The 24,512-nt window shown below is 42.2% G+C and overlaps 1 protein-coding gene and 1 long non-coding RNA gene across 7 annotated transcripts; one reads left to right on the forward strand and one right to left on the reverse strand.

The window, feature by feature from the left end:
* The first annotated feature begins 521 nt into the window (after nt 1-521).
* On the forward strand, nt 522-16,483 carry LOC307127588 (C-C chemokine receptor type 2-like). 6 transcript variants are annotated; one of them, XM_079818920.1, is made up of 3 exons: nt 522-693; nt 13,629-13,736; nt 14,209-16,474. In XM_079818920.1, exons 2-3 carry the CDS (start codon nt 13,715-13,717, stop codon nt 15,180-15,182), a joined length of 996 nt encoding a protein of 331 aa, XP_079675046.1. In that variant the 5' UTR covers nt 522-693; nt 13,629-13,714; the 3' UTR covers nt 15,183-16,474. The 6 variants fall into 6 exon arrangements, with proteins under 6 accessions (XP_079675046.1, XP_079675044.1, XP_079675048.1 ...); XM_079818918.1 differs by lacking the exon at nt 522-693 and adding an exon at nt 1,796-1,838; XM_079818922.1 differs by lacking the exon at nt 522-693 and adding an exon at nt 2,233-2,361 and having other exon boundaries at nt 13,657-13,736.
* LOC307127604 lies at nt 13,577-17,925 on the reverse strand. The gene is made up of 3 exons (XR_013816660.1): nt 17,806-17,925; nt 14,787-14,861; nt 13,577-14,691 (listed from the first exon to the last, which is right to left on the reverse strand). It is a non-coding gene; the product is annotated as an uncharacterized lncRNA (long non-coding RNA).
* Nucleotides 17,926-24,512: the final 6,587 nt, after the last annotated feature.

Here is a 24,512-nt window from a genome sequence, read left to right on the forward strand (position 1 = left end):
CCTTGTCTTCTCTAAACTGATTTAAACTTCTACTGCTGAAGTAATACTTGCTCAGGCATATGATCTTCAGTAGACAGTATACATGTTTGTAGCCTATGTATGTATGTATATAATATTATAGGCCTAGAGAGAGAGAGAGAGAGAGAGAGAGGACAGTACAGTACAGTACACAATCATTCTTTTATACATGATTGTATATTTCACAGATCACAAATGGATGTTGTGCAAGGAAGGCACTCAAGGCAGCATATTAAATCACTACTAGCCATTAGCTCACAGTTACATGAAAAACAGTGTTAGAGCGCCATCTAGTTGTTACAGCTTTACATTTTCACAATTTCTAAACTTAGAAAGTACTTAGAATACTTTTTATTATGAACAGTGTCTAGATAATGCTGGTGTGTCACAGGAACGAACACACCAATATTAAACACGTCTCTCTTAACACAAAACCAGGAAATATAACAGTGATTGTGTCTAAACACTGTGAAATTACAGAATCCAATGTTTCTTTGGCTCAGGATCAGTTCAGCTGTTCAGTCTGTCTGAATCTACTGAAGAATCCAGTGACCATTCTCTGTGGACACAGTTACTGTATGAGCTGTATTACAGGCTGCTGGGATCAGGATGATCAGAAGAGAGTCTACAGCTGCCCTCAGTGCAGACAGACCTTCACTCCAAGACCTGTTTTAGGTAAAAACACCATGCTGGCTGAAGTGGTGGAGAAACTCAAGAAGGCAAAACTACAAGCTACTCATTCTGTTCAATGTCACGGGATGTGGAGTGTGATATCTGTACACATTGTAAACGCCATGAAGAATTTAATTCAGGAAAGCGACACTTATGCGTTATGCCAGTGGAGACACAAGTGACTGATACCAGGGCAGTATGGAGGACCAAACCTGCAGAAATTAAAAATAAATTAATGAATAAGTAAATAAATGAATAAATATACAAATATGTAAATGAATAAATAGATAAATAAATGTGATAATAGGAAAATAAATAACAGAATAAACGACTTGATAAAATAAAGATGATTCATTTTTAATCAAGTTACATTTTGTATTATCTTTCCCTTTATGTATTATTTTCTGCTTTTATACATTTAAAAAACTTTAATTTATTTGTTAATTATTTTTAATATTTATATATTTATTTTTACATTTATTTATTCATTCATTTATTTTTATATGTATTTATTACCACAAGTATTTATTCAAACTAAATAGTGGATAGTTCTTCTTTCACAGACACCAAACAACTTAGCAATGTTTCCAGCAGTTTGACCCATTGAGAGATTTATCGGAAGCAAGTGCCATCTGACTGGGAAATATTTTGCCGAGTGTCTGACAATTCAGTCTGTACTTCCACATACATATCGAAATATAGCGCTCCTAAAACATCGATAAGCACATCTAATCTAAACAACAGTCATTTGAAGTGTTGTTTTCGACTTCTTTCGCTAAGTTGCGCAACTCACTTTAGCCATTTGTGAAATGTACGTAGGCGATACATGAAAGCGCTACACCCTGTCGAATTCAAAATCTGTCAGATGGCACTACGGTGGGACGACCATTGTACTTGCTTCCGATAAGTACCTTTGAATCTTATCTCTCAATGGGTTTTATTGAAGTTTGGTGTCTGTTATGCTGCCTTCACGTGCTGTCGGAATTATCGTAAATACGAGTTTCCTAGGTGAAAAATGCACATGAACGCCCTCTGATGTCGTGTTTACCACTGGGAAGTTCGAAAATAATTTTGATACCCCAATTCCCGAGATGGGCGTGTCATAAGCTTTGAACATGGCGGCGGGGAGAACTAGACTGCTGTGGCAGGTGTGGTTTTATTGTTTTTTTTTTAGGTCGTCTTGTCTTAACATTAATGTAGTACATATTTACATGTAAGAGTAATCATATGAAGCGTGTTGTATGTTTGGTACACAGCGAAAATAGCCTGCATTTGACTGAAATTACAGAATCAGCAGAAAGCGGACTATCTGGAATGTTAATATGGTTGTCGGTGCATGGGAGACTACATAGGCTATGATGTTGGTTTTTAAAAAGATTTTCCCAATAAATAGGCAAGAATAACCATGATTCCTTTTCACTCCGACAACAAAGCACTTGAATGCAACAAGCTCGTAATCACGACTTCTAAAGTGGGAATTAGGAAATTTCCGATAGCACGTGAAGGCAGCATTAAAGAACTATCCGGCCGCGCACCGCTCGCGCATGCGCATCTGACACGGATAATGTACGCAGCAATGTTCCTGGGAGATCCATTAGTAGTTTCGTGGAATGTGGAAGTGTGCAAAAGTTTCAGAAATGTACAAAAAGTGCCCTTGCCTTGAATGACAAGGTAAGGAAAATAAGACTAAATCAAAATGAAATAACCAAGACTAGGTTGACCATGTGATTTTTCTCAGGAGATGTTTTGAGCATTTTACTTCAGACACCGGATTATCAGCAAACTGCCAAGAGAACTGCTAGCTGGCTACTCAAAATAAACTAGCAATCTATTCAGTCAGCATATTTGAGTTTGATCTGTGTGAATTACAGAAATATAAGACTTGCTAGACCTACTTTTAGCTACCAAGCAACCTTTCCACAAGGATATTGATTTTATTTTTGTGACTTGTGCATACCTTGATGTAGGGTGACCACCATCAAACAAACCAAATGTGGGACGATTACTAAATTTGTGTGGGACAATGTGGGACATGTTAGCAACACTAAAACATACCCTGAAACTGTTGTATAATCTTAAATTCAACATCACTGAGCCCAAAGGCAGCAGGCATCATGCAGATAACTACTTTTGAAACAGTTTTGACCAAGTGCAACTAAAATCCAACTTAATGAAAAAATAAATAAATAATGAAACAAATAAAACAACATTAAATTAGTTAAACTTATATATATATATATATATATATATATATATATATATATATATATATATATATATATATATATATATATAAGATTAACTAATTTAATGTTGTTTTATTTATATTATATATATATAGGCTATATATTGTCGCATTTGATTTAGCCTATTTTTGTCTGTGACATTTTATACGGTGTTGACAGTATGCCTATGATAAGAAAAATAAATAAATTATTGTTTGGCCAACATAGCCTTTTACTTCTGTTATCCCCAGTCTCTCTCTTTCTGTACGGGACATTTAAAAGAGAGATTCTGGAAACGAAATCTAAATTTAGCTGGATCTGTCGGGTCCACTGTTGCCAACAAATTTTCCAGGGAATTTGCTAAAGGCAGATCGAGATGTTGCTAAAAGTTGCTAAATGACGTTGTGACGCCATTGTGCTATGACGTCATTACGTAATCATAAGGCAAAACTACGCCATTATGTAACACGTAGATATTATTTGAAATGCTAATTTAGATTTGTTTGTAAAATAAATTGAAGCAATGTGTTAGTTAATATGTACGGATCCCCACACATGAAGCGCAAGGGAAAAAAAAGTATATAGTGTGCAAAATGTACACATTTTTTCCCTCGATCTGCTAAAACGTCCACACTATTTACTCATTTGTTCCCTCGATTTTGTGCATGATTTAGCCTACTAGTTTTTTCCTGCATGTCATGTGCAGGGCTCCGTAAATATGCTACCTAAATGAATTTACAGCGATTTCCACATTTCCACAGCGATCTTAAGGAATTATGAATGAACCGCTCGGCCTATTGAGCTAGCTTGTACGTGTGTTGTTTGGATTAGAGTCACTTTCCAGAAGTTGTTAAAAGTTGCCAAATAAAATAAAAAAATTGCTAAATTTGTTGCTAGGTGCTTTTAGAAAAAAAAGTTGCTAAGGTAGTCTGAAAAGTTGCTAAATCTAGCAACAAAATTGCTAAGTTGGCAACACTGGTCGGGTCGGGAATAAAATAATTTATAGCGGGTGAGCAAATTTGAAGCGCGAGCGGGAGGGTGCGGAATAGATCCTATTGCGGGAGCGGGACGAAAAAACAGCCCCCCGCAGATCTAATTTGTATTTAAAGAAAGTGCAGAAAAAAGAAAGATAAAAGAAAAAAGAAAGAAAGAGCGAAAAAGGAGAGAATGGACTGATTCCTCTTCTTGAGAGAATGGTTGAGAAATAAATAACACTTATGCAAGTTAAAATTGGGAAATTAAAGTTTATCTGGCCAGGTTACTCAAGCAGGGAACTGGGGACTGTGCGAATGCACTAAACGTTTTGTTTACTTCAAGTTCAAGCGGTTGCGCCAGGCTACACTTGAGTTACCGACCGCTACCGTCTTTCACTGGGAAATTTAAACCCGCGCTGCAAGAAATCTGATAGAGTGCCGCGGGAATGCGGACCAGTCAAATCCTTTAGTCTCCAGTGTGCTATGAATTCTGGGATCGGGTAGGCTGCGAAGTTGTGCAAAGGTTCCATCTGCTGTACCCTGCCTGAGAAACGGAGGGCACATTTTGAAGTCGCTTTCGACTTGCGGCAGCCTTCGTCGCGCCGCTGTGACGCAATCGCACTTCAAATGTGGCCTTCAGAGGTGCAGCTTTCACATTGGGACACCCTTCGTAGTGTCGCTGTGACGCAATCGCACTTCAAATGCGGCCTTCAGAGGGTGCAGCCTTCACATTGGGACACCCATCGTAGTGCCGCTATTACGCAATCGCACTTCAAATGCAGCCTTCGAAGTGCGCGCCCTTCACTTTGGGACACAGCTATAGACTTCCATAGTAATTGAGGAATGCGGAAGTAAAGTGTGTCATGGAGCGAGCAATAGTTCCAGCATTTGAACCCCATTCATTTCAGTGCATCTCAAGCACACTCGCTGGCAAATTGATTTAATTACTGCATATTTAGAGATTTTATGGCATTAGTTTACCTCTCAGGAATATTAATAGAAGTGGTATTTTATGAAGCGTGTTATAGTTAATGTTTATTGTCATATAATAGATGGTGAGCAGCATTGTAGCAGCTACTATATCCAGATGCTATCGGTCATATTTCAATAGTTTTTAGTTTCTCTGATATCTTTCTGTCGAAAGCGTTTCTATTAAGTTGCCTATTTAAGGAATAACGTATAACGCCTATGAATAATGAATATGAATAACGGCTGGATAAATTGGAGTTGAATTAAATTGGTTGCCCTGTTTTTTTAAACACTATTTAAAACTTATTTCTTGGGTTAAATTCTGTATATGCTAGAATCATTAATTTATATTCACCTGTCGTGTATGCTTATGTGAGTATCATAAAATAACATAATTTAAACATTTAAATGATAAAATAAATTACCACTATAACCAGTAGATGGCGGAAGAGGAACACTTATTGGCTTATTAGCCATTTTTTCTCTTTTTTTATGACTTTTTATAGATCATCAAATCACTCTTATAACATTAAAATATCTATTTTTCTTACTTTATTTGTACTGGAGTGTTAAATACACTCACCTAAAGGATTATTACGAACACCTGTTCAATTTCTCATTAATGCAATTATCTAATCAACCAATCACATGGCAGTTGCTTCAATACATTTAGGGGTGTGGTCCTGGTCAAGACAATCTCCTGAACTCCAAACTGAATGTCAGAATGGGAAAGAAAGGTGATTTAAGCAATTTTGAGCGTGGCATGGTTGTTGGTGCCAGACGGGCCGGTCTGAGTATTTCACAATCTGCTCAGATACTGGGATTTTCACACACAACCATTTCTAGAGTTTACAAAGAATGGTGTGAAAAGGGAAAAACATCCAGTATGCGGCAGTCCTGTGGGGGAAAATGCCTTGTTGATGCTAGAGGTCAGAGGAGAATGGGCCGACTGATTCAAGCTGATAGAAGAGCAACTTTGACTGAAATAACCACTCGTTACAACCGAGGTATGCAGCAAAGCATTTGTGAAGCCACAACACGCACAACCTTGAGGCGGATGGGCTACAACAGCAGAAGACCCCAACGGGTACCACTCATCTCCACTACAAATAGGAAAAAGAGGCTACAATTTGCACGAGCTCACCAAAATTGGATAGTTGAAGACTGGAAAAATGTTGTCTGGTCTGATGAGTCTCGATTTCTGTTGAGACATTCAGATGGTAGAGTCAGAATTTGGCATAAACAGAATGAGAACATGGATCCATCATGCCTTGTTACCACTGTGCAGGCTGCTGGTGGTGGTGTAATGGTGTGGGGGATGTTTTCTTGGCACACTTAAGGCCCCTTTGTGCCAATTGGGCATCGTTTAAATGCCACGGCCTACCATTGTTTCTGACCATGTCCATCCCTTAATGACCACCATGTACCCATCCTCTGATGGCTACTTCCAGCAGGATAATGCACCATGTCACAAAGCTTGAATAATTTCAAATTGGTTTCTTGAACATGACAATGAGTTTACTGTACTAAAATGGTCCCCACAGTCACCAGATCTCAACCCAATAGAGCATCTTTGGGATGTGGTGGAACGGGAGCTTCGTGCCCTGGATGTGCATCCAACAAATCTCCATCAACTGCAAGATGCTATCCAATCAATATGCAGACTGATCTCATGAAATAGCGTACTCATACATCTCATGAAATATATGACACGCCAATTCGCTATGCCATTTTGGTGTGCTATCAAGACGCATAATCGCTTTTTAGCGTGTTTATCAACGCCGTTTCATTCTATCCCCCTACACTGCTCCCCTAAACCTACCCATCACACACACAAACACACATACACACACACACACACACTGCCCCTGCCCCTAAACCTACCCATCACAAGAAACATTCTGCATTTTTACATTTTCAAAAAAGCATAATTTAGTATGTTTATAAATCCATTTACATTCACGCGGAATCACACGGCGTACACATACACGCGGAATCACACGGCATACACATACACGCGGAATCACACGGCGTAGACATACACGCGGATAGCTTAAAATGCGTACAGATAACACGCCATTTGGCTTTAGAAAGTGGCGTGTATGTTTACGCAAAGTCATGATGTCATGTTGCAATTTGGGCCAACATTTTTAAAGAATGCTTTAGGCACCTTGTTGAATCAATGCCACGTAGAATTAAGGCAGTTCTGAAGGCGAAAGGGGGTCAAACACTGTATTAGTATGGTGTTCCTAATAATCCTTTTTGGTGAGTGTATATAGGCTAATTGTAGGGAAAATCACAAAGTATCATGAAAAACAAAAACTTCTGACTAAACTTCACAATACATTTTTATTTAAATCGTCTCTGTGCTTTGTTTGTTATGATGAGAGGATTTGTAGATAATGGGAAGTTCCCCTTCGAGGGAACTCGAACTGCGTCGTCGAGTGACAACACTCTGGGAACGCCCACAGCGTTACGCATCTGAAGTATGAATGAAATCAAGCCAATCTGATTGGTGGTGCGTCGTGACGTAGTAGATGACGGCATACCCGGAAGATACAAAAAGGAAGCTGATGCACACACACATTAGCTTTTTTGCTCTTCAGCGAAGCGCTCTATGTGAAATTGTCTGTCTATTTGGTGTTGTTTTGTCAATATATATCCAAGTTCAAGATGGCTAGTGAGCAACAGTTCACAAGGTGTGTGCACCCGTGTCCGCGCTTCATTTCGGGCACGGACACACACCTTTTGTGTGTACAATGCCTGGGCGTGCAGCACGCTAAGGCGGCTCTCGAGGGAGCCGCCTGTAGCGAGTGTGAGAAGCTGCCGCTCAGGGTGTTGCGCTCACGGCTGGCTGTGTTCGGCGAGACCGGCCAAGCCCGCGAGCCCCAGGGTTCTGGGCCCGCTGTTGCTGAGGCACGGCGGCGCCGTAGATCATGGGGCTCGCAGCGGGACCTCGTGACGGGATATGGGACTGCTGAGGCACCTTCCCTATCCTCGTCCGAGGATTCCGATGTTCTCCCGCCCCGTGCGGAAGCCCGCGATGCGGCTTCTTCCCGCGGGGTGGAGAACCCGATGCTTCAGCTATCTGGCTCTGAGGAGTCGGATGTGCTGAGCGTCGAGGCGGGTACTGTGGAGCCTGAGCCATCGCTTCACGCACCCGCTCAAGAGGAGCTAGTGGAGGTTTTGTCTCGCGCCGTGGCCAAGTTAAACATCCATTGGCCACAGGAAGAACCGGAAATCCAGCCGCCCAGTAAGCTGGATGAACGGTTCTTCAGGCGCAAGCCTCAACCTCCACGCCGGGGTCTGCCTTTTTTCCCGGACCTACACAATGAGTTGTGTAGGTCTTGGGATAAACCCTATTCGGCCAGATTAACCAGCCCTCCAGTACTCGACTTCGGTAACGTGCTGGGGGCGGCCGAACAGGGTTACGGGACACTGCCTAGGGTAGAGGAGGCTCTCGCGAGCTACCTCTCTCCCGAGGCCGCTTCGTCCCTGAAGACCCCGGTATTGCCCGCCAAACCAGCGCGCGATACATCAGCGCTGGTTGGGAGGGCATATATGGCGGCTGGGCGGGCTGGTAGTTGCCTGCACACTATGGCGGTGTTGCAGGCCTACCAGGCCGACCTCCTCAGGGAGCTCGACGAGGGCGGGGGCCCGTCTCCGGACGATATCCTCGAGCTAAGGAAGGCCACCGATTTGTCTCTCCGCATCGCCAAGGAGACGGCCCGTTCCATCGGCCGCTCCATGGCAGGTATGGTGTGTGTGGAGAGGCATCTCTGGTTAAACCTGTCGGGGATGAAGGAGAGAGAGAAACACTTTCTCCTGGATTCCCCGGTCTCGCCTTCTGGGCTTTTCGGCGGTGCGGTTAACACCGTCGTCGAGAGGTTCCAGGAGGTGAGAAAACAGGCGGCGGCCTTCCAGCAGTATCTCCCTCGTCGATCCAGCTCTTCGGGGAAGGCTGTCTCAAAGGGACAGCCTCGGCCGTCTGCTAGCTCCTCGCACCGGCAGGTGCAGAAAGAGAGCGTTGCTTCTCGCGCCCCTCCTGAGGGAGCCTGGCAAAAGAGGCGGCGCTCTCGTGGCAAGCCTTCAGAGCCTAAGGTCGATCTGAGGACCGTCCTTCAGGCGAAGAAGGCTGCCACTAAGCGGTCCTAGCTGCGGCTGGACCGCTCAGAGCTGCCCCCCCCGGGTTGGAACGACCGAGGTCGTCTTCCCCCCGGAGCTCTCGGGAGATCAGTGCTGTGTTCCCGCCGTCACAGACGCTTCGGGCCTCACTGATCTCCCGCACACGCGCGCTGTCTTCGCTGCCTCCAACAGGACTTGCGGCTGGACAGCAAACGTGTGCACCCACCGAAAAACGTTCCCGACTTCTCCCTGCCGGTCAGCCGCTTCAGGGGATCGGGAACGAGGCTCGGTTGACACCCGTGGCCAGCCTCGAGAGGCTGGTTCCCTTAGTAGATTATCTTGGTGCATGGACATGCCTTCCGAGTGTATCTACATGGGTCCTGCAGACTGTAGAGCTGGGTTACAGACTGCAGTTCGGTTCTCCTCCCCCGAAGTTCAACGGGGTGGTCCGGACTGTGGTCGGCCCAGAGCAGGTTCGGGTTATGGAACAAGAAGTACAGGCCCTGTTAGCCAAGGAAGCCATAGAGCGGGTTCCGTTGGCGAACAGGGACTCCGGGTTCTACAGCCGGTACTTCATAGTTCCCAAGAAGGATGGTGGGTTGCGTCCAATAATAGATCTCAGGCTTCTGAATCGGTCTCTGAGGAGATTCAGGTTCAGGATGCTCACTATTCCAGCCATCGTGAGTCAGATCCAGTCCGAGGACTGGTTCGTCACGATAGATCTAAAGGACGCATACTTCCATATTTCCATCCTTCCAACCCACAGGAGGTTCCTGAGGTTCGCTTTCGGGGGCGAAGCGTACCAATATCGGGTTCTTCCCTTCGGCCTGGCACTCTCCCCTCGCACCTTCACCAAGTGTATGGATGCAGCACTGGCTCCGCTGAGACTCCAGGGCATCCGTATACTAAATTACATCGACGACTGGCTCATATTGGCCAGATCGCGCGAGATGGCGGTTCGGCATCGAGATGTCGTTCTGGCCCACATAAGGTGCTTGGGGCTGAGACTCAACACGAAGAAAAGCGTGTTGACGCCCTCCCAGAGGACCACGTTCCTGGGAGTCGTATGGGATTCCACGTCGATGCGGGCACGTATGTCTCCCGCACGCGTGGAATCCATACTGGCGAACGTCTCCAGAGTGAAGTCAGGCCGCAGCCTCACTGTGAAGCAGTTCCAGAGACTGCTGGGGCTCATGGCAGCAGCGTCCAACGTGATACCTTTTGGCCTGCTGCATATGAGACCCCTACAGTGGTGGCTGAGGGCCAAGGGGTTTTCCCCGAGGGGAAATCCGTTTCGTATGATCAGGGTAACGCGCAGATGCCTTCGTTCCCTCGTCATATGGCGGAAACCTTGGTTCCTGTCCCAGGGGCCAGTGCTGGGAGCATCATGTTGCCGGAAGGCCGTTTCAACAGATGCCTCCCTCACTGGTTGGGGCGCGGTCATGGAAGGCCGCTTTGCGAGAGGTCTGTGGGAGACCCGGCATTCTTCATGGCACATCAACTGCCTGGAGATGCTGGCGGTCTACAAGGCTCTGAGGAGCTTTTACCCGGACCTCCGTGGCCACCATGTCCTGATACGCTCAGACAACACTTCGGTTGTCGCGTATCTCAATCACCAGGGGGGTTTGAGGTCGCGCCCTCTATGCAGACTGGCGCATCAAATCCTCCTGTGGTCCCAGGGGAAGTTATCGTCCCTCAGGGCGATTTACATTCCCGGGGACCAAAACCAGGGAGCGGACATCCTGTCGAGGCAGGGGCTGAGGCCCGGGGAGTGGCGACTCCACCCAGAGGTGGTGGAGGCCATGTGCGAGAGATTCGGCCCAGTGGAAGTGGACTTGTTCGCGTCTCGAGAGACGTCCCACTGTCCACTGTGGTTCTCTCTCAGGCATCCAGCCCCGTTGGGACTGGACGCCATGATGCAGACGTGGCCGAGGCTGCGTCTGTACGCATTTCCCCCGATCACTCTGCTCCCGGGAGTTCTGGAGCGGGTCCGCCGGGAGGGCATCAGCCTGCTCTTAGTAGCACCCCGGTGGCCCACTCGAGTATGGTTCTCGGACATCATAGCTCTGCTAGACGGCTCCCCGTGGCAGGTTCCTCTGAGGAGGGATCTGCTCTCTCAGGCAGGGGGCACAATTTTTCACCCCCGGCCGGAGTTGTGGAGCCTCTGGGTCTGGCCCCTGAGGGGGCTCGGTACCTAGAGGCAGGCCTGTCAGCAGAGGTAGTCGAGACCTTACTCAGCTCCAGGGCTCCTTCTACCAGGAGACTGTACAGCCTCAAGTGGAATGTATTTTCCACTTGGTGTAGAGAGCGTGAGGTGGATCCAGTTAACTGCCCAGTGGCTTCAGTGCTGGAGTTCCTCCAAGATCGCTTCTCCGCTGGTCTTACCCCGTCCACCCTGAAGGTGTACGTGGCTGCCCTTGGGGCTTTCCACGCACCTCTAGGTGATGGACCTTTGGGGAAACACCACCTGGTTGTACAGTTCCTCCGTGGGGCTCGGAGGATGAGGCCGGTAGCTCGCTCCAGAGTCCCAACCTGGGACCTGGCGGTGGTTCTGGAAGGGCTGGCTGAGGCCCCCTTCGAGCCACTGGAGCTGGCTGAGCCTAAGAACCTGACCTTGAAGGTGGCCTTTCTACTCGCCATTACCTCTCTGAGGAGAGTGGGAGATCTCCAGGCTTTGGCGGTCACGCCAACCTGCCTGGAGTTTGCCCCTGGCAGAGTAAGGGCCATTCTTCACCCTAGACCGGGTTACATTCCCAAGGTTCCATCTCAGGGAGCCCGGTCTCTGGTTCTTCAGGCTTTCCATCCCCCTCCCCACCTGACGGCGGAAGAGGGGAGACTTCATTTGCTCTGCCCGGTCAGAGCTCTGGGTATTTATCTAGAGAAGTCTTCCCATTGGAGGAGGTCAGACCAGTTGTTGGTGTGCTTTGGCTCACCCAAGAAGGGGCTGCCTGCGTCAACTCAGACGATCAGTAACTGGATCGTCCAGGCTATAGCCACGGCTTATAGGGTGCGCAATTTGCCTTCACCCATGGCCGTGAGGGCCCATTCCACCAGGAGCATGGCTTCTTCAGTGGCCCTCCTTTCTGGCGTCTCGCTTCAAGAGGTATGCGAGGCGGCCGGGTGGGCCACCCCGCACACCTTCATACGTTTTTACAGTCTGCACCTCCCGGTGACGCCTGGTGCTCGAGTTCTTGCGTCCTGAGTGTGCCTGGGTCTCCAGCTTCACACTGGGACGTGGGGTGATTTCGGTGTGGCCTAGTGGGTATTAACGTTCCCAGAGTGTTGTCACTCGACGACGCAGTTCGAGTTCCCTCGAAGGGGAACGTCTCGGGTTATGACTATAACCCTTGTTCCCCGAGAAGGGAACGAGACACTGCGTCTCGTCGCCACACCTATCACGATTAGAGCGCTTGCTTCATCGCAAAAGGGCTAATGTGTGTGTGCATCAGCTTCCTTTTTGTATCTTCCGGGTATGCCGTCATCTACTACGTCACGACGCACCACCAATCAGATTGGCTTGATTTCATTCATACTTCAGATGCGTAACGCTGTGGGCGTTCCCAGAGTGTTGTCACTCGACGACGCAGTGTCTCGTTCCCTTCTCGGGGAACAGGGGTTATAGTCATAACCCGAGACGATTTGTGTAAAACGTTAAGTTCTAAAATTCATTCAGCGTTTAGAGACTGTATAAAACTTGTTTTAATCGATATGGATTCTCATTCCTGGTAAATTAAACATGTGACTGGTCATTATTTTCAACAGAAATGCCCGTGATTGGCTATAACACTCAACGCTGTAAAATCATGCACTCACATGACCCAAATAAAATAACCAGATAACTAAAAAAACGTTATCTCTTCTTTATCTCTCGCCTAGTCGAAGTCAATGCACATATTGTGTTAATATTTACCAGAAATTGCTGCAAATATAGTGAAACTACAGTCTGTCCTATATATAGTGAAATATAGTGATATATAGTGAAATATAGTGAAACTACTGTCTATTCAAAAAGATTGACAGCGCGGAGTTGTTTGGAACTATTGAGAGCTCCATGAACCATGTGACCGCGTGGCGGCGAGAGTGTCGGAACTCTCTAGCGTTTGTTTTTCTTTTGCGGTCTGCCCGATTGGCTACTCGCCGTTAATCCATTACAGCAGGATCTTAGGATGGGTAAGTCAAACCTTATTATGTGAAGGACGCATTACAATTTTCTATGTATGCATGAAGGAGTTTGATAAATATTATATAACAAATTAAAGGACAGCACCATCCTTTTTGTCTGCTGATTCATCCACCACTGCCTCTGAACAATTGGGTTCCGAGCATTTTACAACTGTCCTCCCAGAATGAAGACACTGGGACTAAGAGGGCGTTGTAACACTTTAAAATATTTTGTTGTAAGAAGAAGACTGGAATTCAAGCTATTAATTGTACACAATAATGTGTGTAAATATTTGTGTTGTGTGTGTGTGTGTGTGTGTGTGTGTAGATGTATGTATGTATCATAGGCCTATTGCACTTACATCCACATTTCAAATGAACGAATTTAATGATACATACAGCAGTGTGATTTTTTTTATTTAATTATTTTTTAATGTCATTCAAAAGTAACTGCATTATATATATATAGTTTTGTTTTGTTTAGGAAATAGCAGCACCTGTGCTTTGTAAAGCTTTTTGACAGGCACAGGATCACAGAATTTTCAGATTCAGCTGTAATTACCAAGAGACATGACAGCGGATCCAGTGACTGGTAGGTCTTTAAGTCTATTTAGTCGCATAATTATGCTACATACATTTTTTTTCTTACTTAGCCTATAATTAGGATATTAGATTTGTTTTATTATTATAATTATAGTTTTTTTTTCCATTCATTAAAATGTTAAATCATTATTTGTTAAAGACACCATAAAAAAATAAAACAACATGATTATGATGGGAATGTAAACATTAAAAATATAACATTTCAACATCTCTAGACTTAAGCCGTCAGTTTACAACACGTATGATGGTGATAGGAGATCATGTCTACTCTGACCAGTAGATGTCATGAAAACACAAACTAAATTTGAAGTCTGTTACAAGTTCCTGCTTGTGGTGTCATTTTATTTGATCTACCTTTAAACCTAAAGAAATGTTGAACCAATGTTGAGATATAAGCATGTTATACACATACTAATTATATTTGACTTATCACTGTGTTCTTCATGTGCCCTCTACTACAGTGACAGAAAACTATGAGGACTACTATGACAGTGACGGCGTTTCTGGTACACCATGCAACAATGGCAGCATGAAGGCCTTCAGTGAGGTTTTCCTTCCCACCCTGTACAGCCTAGTTTTCATCTGTGGATTCATCGGAAATGGCCTGGTGGTGTGGGTCCTGATCAGATACCGTCAAAAATCCAATATGACAGATGTGTGCCTCTTCAACATAGCCCTATCTGACCTACTCTTTCTTGTGTCACTCCCTTTTTGGGCCCACGGTGCCATAGATCAGTGGATTTTCGGCAAATTCATGTGTCATACCATAACAGGCCTCTTCATGATAGGTCTTTATGGCAGCATCTTCTTCATGGTCCTTATGACATTGGATCGCTATGTCGTCCTCGTCCATGCCCACGGTATCTTTTCCAGAAATCGGTCAGCAAAAATGGGCTTGATTCTGACCTCATTTGTATGGGTGCTCAGTCTGTTTGCATCCCTCCCTAATATTATTTTTACCAAAGAGAAAAATGAGTTTAGCGTCAAATCCTGTGGAACTGATTTTCCTGAAGATACAGCCTGGATGTCATTTACTTACCTTCAGATGAACTTCCTGAGCTTTATTATCCCTCTGGTTATTATGAGTTTTTGCTATTCCCGGATCATCCACACTCTGCTCAGCAAAAAATCACAAAAAAGGCACAAAGTCATCAAACTCATCTTGGCTGTGGTGGCAGTTTATTTCCTCTTCTGGATGCCATACAACATTGTCATGTTTCTCATGTTCCTGCAGAGGAAAGGCTACTTGCTTTCATGCGACTGGCAAATTAATTTGAGCCTTGCCATGCAATGGGTGGAAACTATCGCAATAAGCCACTGTTGCCTCAACCCTATCATCTATGCCTTTGCTGGACATAAGTTCAGAAGAGCAGTCCTTAAAGTCCTAAAAGAGCAGTTTCCAATGTGCTTCAGCCAATGCACAAATTGCTCTTAACAGTTATCTGAACGCTGAAGCTCAGTCTTTTCCAGATCTTCTGAATACTCCTCCACACAAATTGCATAGAGCAAACTTGTTCCTCAAGAGAGTTATTTTCATTCTGAGTTGCATTCCTAAGTTCCCCTTTTTATTAAATGTATATTATATATATCTCGAAAGTTATGTCAAAGTTTGTTTGACAATAATGACTTGTATGTTAAGTAGGAGAATGTTGCTAAGCTGTTGGTATACGGTAATACGATATACCGCAATAATGAGCATGCACAATATTGTTATTGTGGGCACCTCAAAATACCGTGAACAATTATTTCTTACGAATTATTCCGATTTTTAGAATGCATTTTAAGAATACTTTACCCGTCAACCGTTAAAAATGAACAATACGTCAAAGAGGAACGCCGTTAAGGCTATTCATTTTCAAACTTAAACATTTTATATTTTAATCTGGACTAAATTACATGCCCTAGATATTATTTGAATATATTCTGATTGTTGTTCAGTCACACACTTTACAATAAGGCTCTATTATTTAACATTAATTCATTCATTAACAAGCTGACAATTACAAATACTTCTAAAGCATTTATTAATCTTAGTCAAATGTAAATTTCAGCAAAATAATAACACATTATTAAAATTAAAAGTTGTAACGGTGTTATTTAATGGACCTGAGCTAACATTAACTAACAGTTGCTTTTTTAACTAACATTATCAAAGAATAATAACTAAAAATGTAGCTATTCACTCTTTGTTTATGTTAATGCATTAACTAGTGAGACCTTATTATAAAGTGTTACCTATTGTTCTTTATAATTCTTTGGCACTTTAATCTGTTTTAAATATTTGTTTACTTTATACATTTTTGTGTATTGCTTTATTTGTATTTCAATGTTTGGTTCTTTTTGTTCTAAGAAAGTTATTAAACCTGTTATAGTATGACAACACTTGTTTTTTGCAACAAATTTCAATATCGTGATAATACCGTATACCGTGATAAAAGCTTGAGCAATTAACCGCAACATAAAAATTTGAAATTTTGATAACGGCATGTATATTACTTATATTTTTTAGATTCTCAAATGATACAGACAATAGTTTTTATATGAATGATTCATCAGCAATTTTAAATAAACCCACTGTTTGTATTTGCACCTGGGGTTAAAAAGTGTTATTTTTACTTTGTACTTTTTGAAATCTTTCTTTAAGAAATACATTTAGCGTGTATTTTAATTTTTGCTTGTATGTTTTTTTTAATGTTTTTATGTTTAAGTTTTTTAATAAAGGATTTTTTATTAATGGATTGTCCTGATTGTACTATGTGTTTAAAGGATTAGGGGGAACAACTTTCACAGTTACAAATAATCCATTTGTATGTTTCGAAAAAACGTAATTCCTCAAAATACTTATGATGGGAATTATTATGAAGCATTATGTGCAGTACTTATTTGAGGTGGTGGTGGGAGGGGGCTGTCTGTGTCCATCACAGAGAGGAAGTCTGATGCATAGCTGTATCTGCGTAAGGGTTTATCTATGAAACCTGTGAAGCCACATTGTGCGTCTCAATTCAATACTTGTGCACAATAGCCATTTTGTAGTAGAAATAGTGCAAGTAGTGTGTAATGTGTGCACTGAAGAAGAAAAAAAACTTGGAAGTGAACTTTAAATATCCAGCTAATGCATTTATTTAACTGGATAAAAAACACGTCATGCACTCAAGAATTTAAGCTTTATTTGCGTAGCAGAGGGAGAGGGTATGACAATGCAGGATAATAAAATAACCTTATAAAACTCTTTTAAACAAGATGGGAGAGGACATATACTGTAGTGCATATAAGTACATTGTATAACATCATTTGGGACACAACTGCAGTTTTCAAGAATGTTAAGTTTATGGCCATTTGTTTAATAATACTCCTTTTTCTTTTTAAAGCTGTCTGTTGTGTTGTCCTCTAAACAAACAACCAAATGTAATATTCATAGGTTTCATCAAAAGCAAGTATTTGAGGTTAGTCATTCATTTTAGATTCAAAGGGGAAACATTGTGGGCTACCACTTGGGGGAGGGCGGTTGAGGGGTTATTGTGGCAAGTTGCATTACAGGCTCTGTTTGCCACTTGATTATATTGAATAAGATGAAAGGTTTCTTCTGCTACTGGAGCAGATAAGTTTGTGAGATCAACCACTAGATGATGTTCCAACATCCTATATCATAACGTGCTCTGCCTCTGAGGAAGGCACAAATGAAGAAAGAAGTGAAGTACAAGAAGACAGAAATGAGGCAACATCATATGCACACAAAAAAAATAACAACAAGCACTTCTGCACTTACTTTATTACTCACCTTTTCCATCTTATTTTTAACACAAGAGTTTTTACTTGAATGTGCAAGCTTCTGGTGTCAGCTGTTTCCATTTTTTTTTTCGTACATAAACAGTGTTATGCTGCTTGATGTTACAGACACGCCAGGCTCCACCGTCACCCAATCACAGCGCACTCCTTCACCAGAGTACTGATCACACACACCTCATCAGCACGGCAATCACCAGCAGCACAAAAGACACACTCACACACTCAGTCTTTGTCCGGTCTCATTAGCATCAAGTTTGTACCTGTATGCTCACCTCTAGGACTGCCAAAGCTATTTACATGTCTCCAGTATGTTTTTCCCAGTCTCCTTCGTTGTCCTTCGTCTCGTGTGCAACCTCCTGAGTCCTCTCCAGTCTGTCTCCAAACCGCTTCATCTGCAAGTACAAGGACAGTTTCACTCAGTCGTCCTCTTCAGTCTCCTGGTTATTCCATATTCACTCACCTGCACTGCCGTTGACTCATCTGGTTGTTCAAATAAACACTTTTTCTCTGTCCCTTCTGTATTGTAACACTTGATTTCGCAAACTGTATTTGTTTTTATATTATTTTAACTTTAACTTAAATATCGTACTCATGCACTGGTTTGAAACACAAATAGTTTTACTGTGTATTGCACTTTGTTATTCTTGGCCTATACCTATAAGGGCTAATGCAAGTGAAGTCTTTCACATTCACAGAAAGTAGTTTATTTCGTGTTGAAAAGTAAAGTAGCTATATAGACTAGTGAGAAACCATAGGTCTCAAAGGTGCTGTATGTATTTATTTTGACTGTACTAAAGCATACAAAAACTATAATACGTTTGCAGATATTCAAGAAACATGCTAAGTTCACATACTTGTTTATCTGAAAAACAATGCTACAGTCAGTTATTCTCATTTGAAAATGTCTTTGTTTTGTTTTGTGTGATCTCGCCAACAGCCAGTTTACCCCTATTGTATTTTGGCACCCCGGGTTGCCTTTTGGCGGAAAACACAACGCATTTCAGTCATGGAAGCTGGCAAATGAAAGGGGTCGAGATCGAACATTCTAGCGGTCTTAAAAAGCCTTGGCATCCATTTAAAAAGCTGTATGATCAAAAGTATAATAAAAGCCGTATAAATATTGGATATGCGCTTGAGAGATGGAGACCCCTTAAAACCCAATAAAGGTTTCAAAACGTTGAGTTGGCTAATTTTCTCCTTTATTTTCTCCTTTATTTTCTAATTTTCTTCTGAGTTGGCTAATTTTCTCCTTTATAGGTAAGTAGCTAAGTTAGTTAGATAATGTATGCAGGCTACTTGTAGGAATGAATATTTTAGGTAAATTCAACATACAGATTGTAGGCTTACTTGCATTTACACTCTGGTTCGTGACACTGTTGTACTTTGATGTCATAGGGCGATCGGTCTGCACAGCGCCGATGCATCTCGGACAAGCCTACCATCAACAATGGCAAATGTTGCTTTACTATTGATGCACATAGCTTTGTGATCCTACATTGGCATCAAAACACAGCGAATCCAACGCATTCGTGCAGCTCGCCGTAATATGTATAGACGGAGATTACAATTGAGCAGCTATTAGCTCGATTAGCTGCTATTTCAAAAATGGCGGTCATAAGTTTGTGTTCCTCTTGTTGGTTACGGTAACCCCGCACCGAGCCCCTGACGCAAGCGGTTCTTACTTCTAGACCAGCAATGTTTTGGTGCTACTTAAGAACCACTTTTCCTGGTTCAGAGCTGGTGTTGAAAACCAAAAAAACTGATTTGAAACTAGGCTCTGGCTCCGAACCAGCACTCAAACTGCCTTGGTGGAAAAGGGGTAAATGATGTATGCGGCCGACAAATGCGACTCCAGAGGACGCAGCAACAGCCTCCAAAATGAGCTGCAGATTCAGAGTTATACAAATCCACATGAGCTGGTTTATCATTTTCAAACAATACAAATATTACACACATATACATTAGCTGATCTTTAGTGCAAGGTGCGATGCTTTCCATCATCAGATACGTTCGTTCCTGTTGGTGACATAAATCTGGCAAACCGTGTGAGTGATGAATCTGAGGAGGAGGGGCCAGGGAGAAAAAACTTCTCTTCAATACTTTGAATTTGCCTATCTGTCAATATTACATACTACACCTTTAAAGGGATAGTTCACCCACAAAAATATTTTCATTTACATTTCATTCCAAACCTGCACGACTTTCTCTATTCTGTGGAACAGAAAGGAAGATAAAAATATATATATATATATATATATATATGTTCGATAGTCGTACTGGAAGGGTTGGACTGTATTAGGTGATGGCTTAAATCTAGCTTCCTCAGTGGGGTGTTGGTAAGAACACACGGGATTCGATCAGTTCCAAGCAAACAAGGTTTAATTGTTGGCAGTCTTTATATGTACATAACACAGCAGTACACAGGTTTGTATGAATAGATGCACGGGTGTGTGTGTGTGTGGTCTACAAAGAGAAAGGAATAAAGATATATATTAACAATATGTCAACATTTTCTCAGTACATTGTTTCCAACATAAATCTCTCAAGTTATGAAATTATCAAGTTATCAGAACAAATAAAGGAATCAATATCCAAGCAATGAAATTCTAAACCAATACTGCCACTTAGTGGTCAGAAACGGTAAAACGCTCAAAACCGAAACTAAATATGACGTGCACGTAATTAGAAACATCGCGTTCATTAAATGGAAATAGCAACTGCCTCAGCTGTTAAAGTTATAATCACTCACACAAGCATACAAACCAAACACTGGTGGCAATGTACATAATACGAATTGCAAGTTATTATTAGACACAATCAAGCACGTTCACGTGCAATCGACAGCACGCGATAAACGGCTTTAACACTGGTAAATACTCATTACTCAATATCAGGATGACTTTGTATCAAGACTTTACAAACTCCTTAATATATATTATATATATTATATCCTTATATATATATATATATATATATATATATATATATATATATATATATATATATATATATATATATATATATATATATATATATATATATATATATTTGTGACTGTTTATGTCCTCTCAGTGGTTAGTACAGTCGCCTGAAAGCAAAGGTCCCTGGATTGAGTCCAGGCTGAGCCAGTAGGCATTTCTGTGTGTAATTTGCATGTAATTTGCATGTTCTCGCTGTGTCTGCGTATGTTTTCTGGGTGGTTCCAGGTGCTAGGGTGTTCTGGGTGGTTGCTAGGATATTACTAAGTACTTGATATGTGTTATATATAGTTGTTAGCATGTATTTTGTCAGTACACTGCCTCAAATAAATAGGCCATCCATTACTTAAATTTTTTTTTTTTTCAATCAAACGATTAATTGGTTAAAATCCTTGTTGGTTAATGATTAACCGGTTAATTAACCTTTACTCCATGTTGCTCCAGGGGGATTGTCCCTGTAATAAGGGCACTGTAAGTCGCGTCTGCCAAATGTATAAAAGTATTCTTATGCTTGGCTTGGCTTGTTTGAATGTAAACGGTTGTAGGCCTATATATGGGTCGCGAAAAAAAAAGAAGGTCACTCTTAAAAAAGTTTGAAAACCACTGCATTAGAGGCTGTGGTGTTGAGGTGGTGAGATGTGGCTAATTCATGAAATCAAAAGGTTACTTAAGCCGCGTTTCCACCGCAGGAACTTTCTCCAGGAACTAGGAACTTTGGGGTGGTACGCTGTGTGTTTCGACCACAGGAACCAGGGTCTAAATGAAGTTCCGGGTAAATATTTCCCCCTCCGAAAGTCCCTGCTCGCGAGGTAGTACTTTTTCAAAGTTCAGAAACTTTGGTGACTGGGAGGAGCAGTCCCACGTCTCTGGACTAATTTGCCTAATCTTCACGATACTTTAGACCGCAGTGGAAATGCAGACAGTAGCAGGTCTGGGGGAAAAAAAATTCCTGTAAAAAAAGTTCCTGGTACATTTGTTCTGGGTAATTTCGGTGGAAACGGGGCTTTAGTAAACCAATACATAACCAGCAAAAGCAGCGCTGCTTGAATCTCCTCCACTTGTTATTGTTGCAGACAGTGTCGCGCAAAAATTATTACTGTCCGTCGTTGACTGGGACGAGCAGTCGCGCACAGTCCTACATCAGCATACTAATTTGCCTAATCTTCACGGTACTTTAGACCGCAGTGGAAATGCAGACAGTAGCAGGTCTGGGGGAAAAAAAGTTCCTGTAAAAAAAGTTCCTGGTACAAATTGTTCCGGGTAATTTCGGTGGAAATGGGGCTTTAGATGTGGTTTACTTACAATGCAAGTGTGGCACCAGGGGGTTTGTTATTATTTTGGACATTTAAAGACAGTAAATCAGAACTTCCTAAACTCTTTATAACTCCGACTATGCCACCCTGGGAATTTCACTCAGGGAACTAATTGTCCAATAGGACACACAGGGTCGGTCCCACAAAGATAAAGTAGAGATGAGAAAATGTAGAAAAATAGCAATTACTTTATTTATAAAAACACCAGTTCCACACACACACTCAGTGAAACATGGGAATAGATCTGACTTCAACAATAACAACAACAACAAAAAACAATAAAAGATCCACAACCAAAATATATGCGAGATGGCAGGGAGAAATAATAAAACACCCAAACTTCACTACGCACTTTAAACGTACACTAATATATTCACCACGCACGTGCATTCAAGTGACAAAAGAAAATAATTTCAAATCACTCAGTGAACAAGGATACCATTAGTTTAGAGTGGTTATCACTCCTTCCTAACCAAATTAAAGTAAATAAAAAAAAAAAATTCACATTATGCTTTCACCCACACACACACACACGACTGCACATAACCATGCAGCAAGCACACTTCCAACGACGAGCACCCAATGTGCCACTCACATTGACCTACGAGTTCACTCACACAAAAAAAATTGGGCCACTACCTGCCCGAATCATTCAATCTGTCTCTTTGATGTTCTGGTGCTGATATATGGCTTATTCATGCTGCAGTTGCTCGGGTGCTGTAGCTACATGATTGCCTGAGGAGTGGCTAGACAGTAGCCTGAGTGATATTTGAGGACTTGAATCAAGGTTTGAATCTAAAACATCCGGTCGATTTTACACCTCATTCATGGGTCAATGAAAATATGGCTCAGTTTATGCCAAGTTTAATGGTTCATTAAAAACATTTGGTATAGTGAAAAGTGTTTTGTTTTTTTTTATTTTGTTAGAGCACCTCTACTATAAAATCCTTATGTCTGCAAAATGGGCTAAAGGTGCAATGGGCAGCTCAGTATGCCTATATGCCAAGTTCAAAGATTCGTACCCTCAGTAACCTCACAGCATCTGATGGGTAAGCCCTGTCTACAGTCACTCAACCAATGCTTCGAAGTGGCGGGACTAAGAAACCGGAGTGAATTGGCACACAATGGAAGTCCAGCCAGAAGAGCATTGCAGTAGTCAAGTCTAGAAATTACCAGGGCCTGGACGAGAAGCTGTGTGCATGCTCCGTTAAGAATGGCCCGATCTTCCTGTTGTTGTGCAGCGCAAACCTGCATGACTGAGCTGTCTTTGAAATGTGGTCTTTGAAGGTCAGCAGGTCATAAAAGGTTACTCCAAGATTTCTGACCGACCTTGATGGGGTAATCAGTCAAGTCACCTTCCTTTATTTAGCGCTTTTTACAACACAGATTGCTTCAAAGCAGCTTTACAGTGATAATAGGAAATACATTTTGCTGATTTTGTTTTAGAAGAAAAGTTTTTGATTCATTTCTGTAGTAAAAACTGATTAGTTATTTAATTTGGTGCCACTTAAACAACACCAACTAAAACAGAAAACCCCCAAAGCGCTCCGGACCCTATCCGCACGGCCACAGCACCGAGAACTCAAACCATGAAATAGGTTTGAAATAGTTTTGAAACTATACCTACATCATCCCTCCACAAATCTCAAAAAAGTCATTGAAAATGGCGACGGCATGTACGCAAGCACTACGTGTTCATCCCATGCAAGCATGTTTGAATACGTATGTGAGTAAAGGAAGGAGGCCTTCACAGGGGAGAGTCTAGTTGACATGGTCTCTGCTAACACTTCAGGGCTGCGTTGTGGTCATGTCTAGGCGCAGGTCCACGATCTGATCTGGATCCAGCAGACTACAGTAAACCTCGGGATAAACAGAGAGACTAACATTAGCGTAGATGCCATTCTGATGTAATGAGTACATCAGGTGTTATTTGAAGTGTTCCTGGTTCTCGTTAATGCAACCTAACATTAACTGATTTAAATGATAGAAATTGTGCATGCCATAGTAAAGAGATGTGTTTTTAGTCTAGATTTAAACTGACAGAGTGTGTCTGCTTCCCGAACAATACTAGGAAGACTGTTTCAAAGTTTAGGTGCTAAATAGGAAAAGGATCGACTGACCTGCAGTTGATTTTGATAAACTAGGTATTATCAACTGGCCAGAGTTTTGAAATTGCAAAAGACATGAATGAGAATAATGTGTTAAGACAGGGGTGTCCAAACTTTTTTTAAAGGGGGCCGGATTCGATGTTGTGGACATACCCGGGGGCCGGTCCCTTTTCTATTATATATATATATATATTTAACAATATCTGTAAAACTTTCATCAACCAAAAAGTTTAAATGGGTGAAATTTTTATATTATTACGGAGTTAGAACTCTATTCTTATTTAAATTTAATAATTGCTCTATTTAGATCACCACAGGTACAACCACACTACAAAACATGCTTTTCTGACTTGGTATTTCTGTCTTTTTTCAGTCCAAATATCAAAAAGTTATTAAATCAAGATGCTTTTACTAAGGAAAATTACATATTTTTTCTTGTTTCCTGGGGGAAAAAATAAAAATGAATTGAGTTTTTGCTTGAAACAAACTAAATTATCTGCCAATGGATTAGAAAAATAATCTTCCAAAATCTTCCTTAAAGATTCCAAACAGAAACATTATTTTTCTTACCCCATTGGCA

The sequence above is a fragment of the Gobio gobio genome (genome assembly GCF_949357685.1).
Source record: "Gobio gobio genome assembly, chromosome: 6".
NCBI lineage: Eukaryota > Metazoa > Chordata > Actinopteri > Cypriniformes > Gobionidae > Gobio > Gobio gobio.

Excerpts from the sequence above, each read along its gene's own strand:
- LOC307127588 (XM_079818920.1), top strand. The coding sequence starts at position 13,715 with ATGACAGCGGATCCAGTGACTG. Across the intron at positions 13,737-14,208 it reads GACAGCGGATCCAGTGACTG|TGACAGAAAACTATGAGGAC; the intron begins GTAGGTCTTTAA and ends CCTCTACTACAG.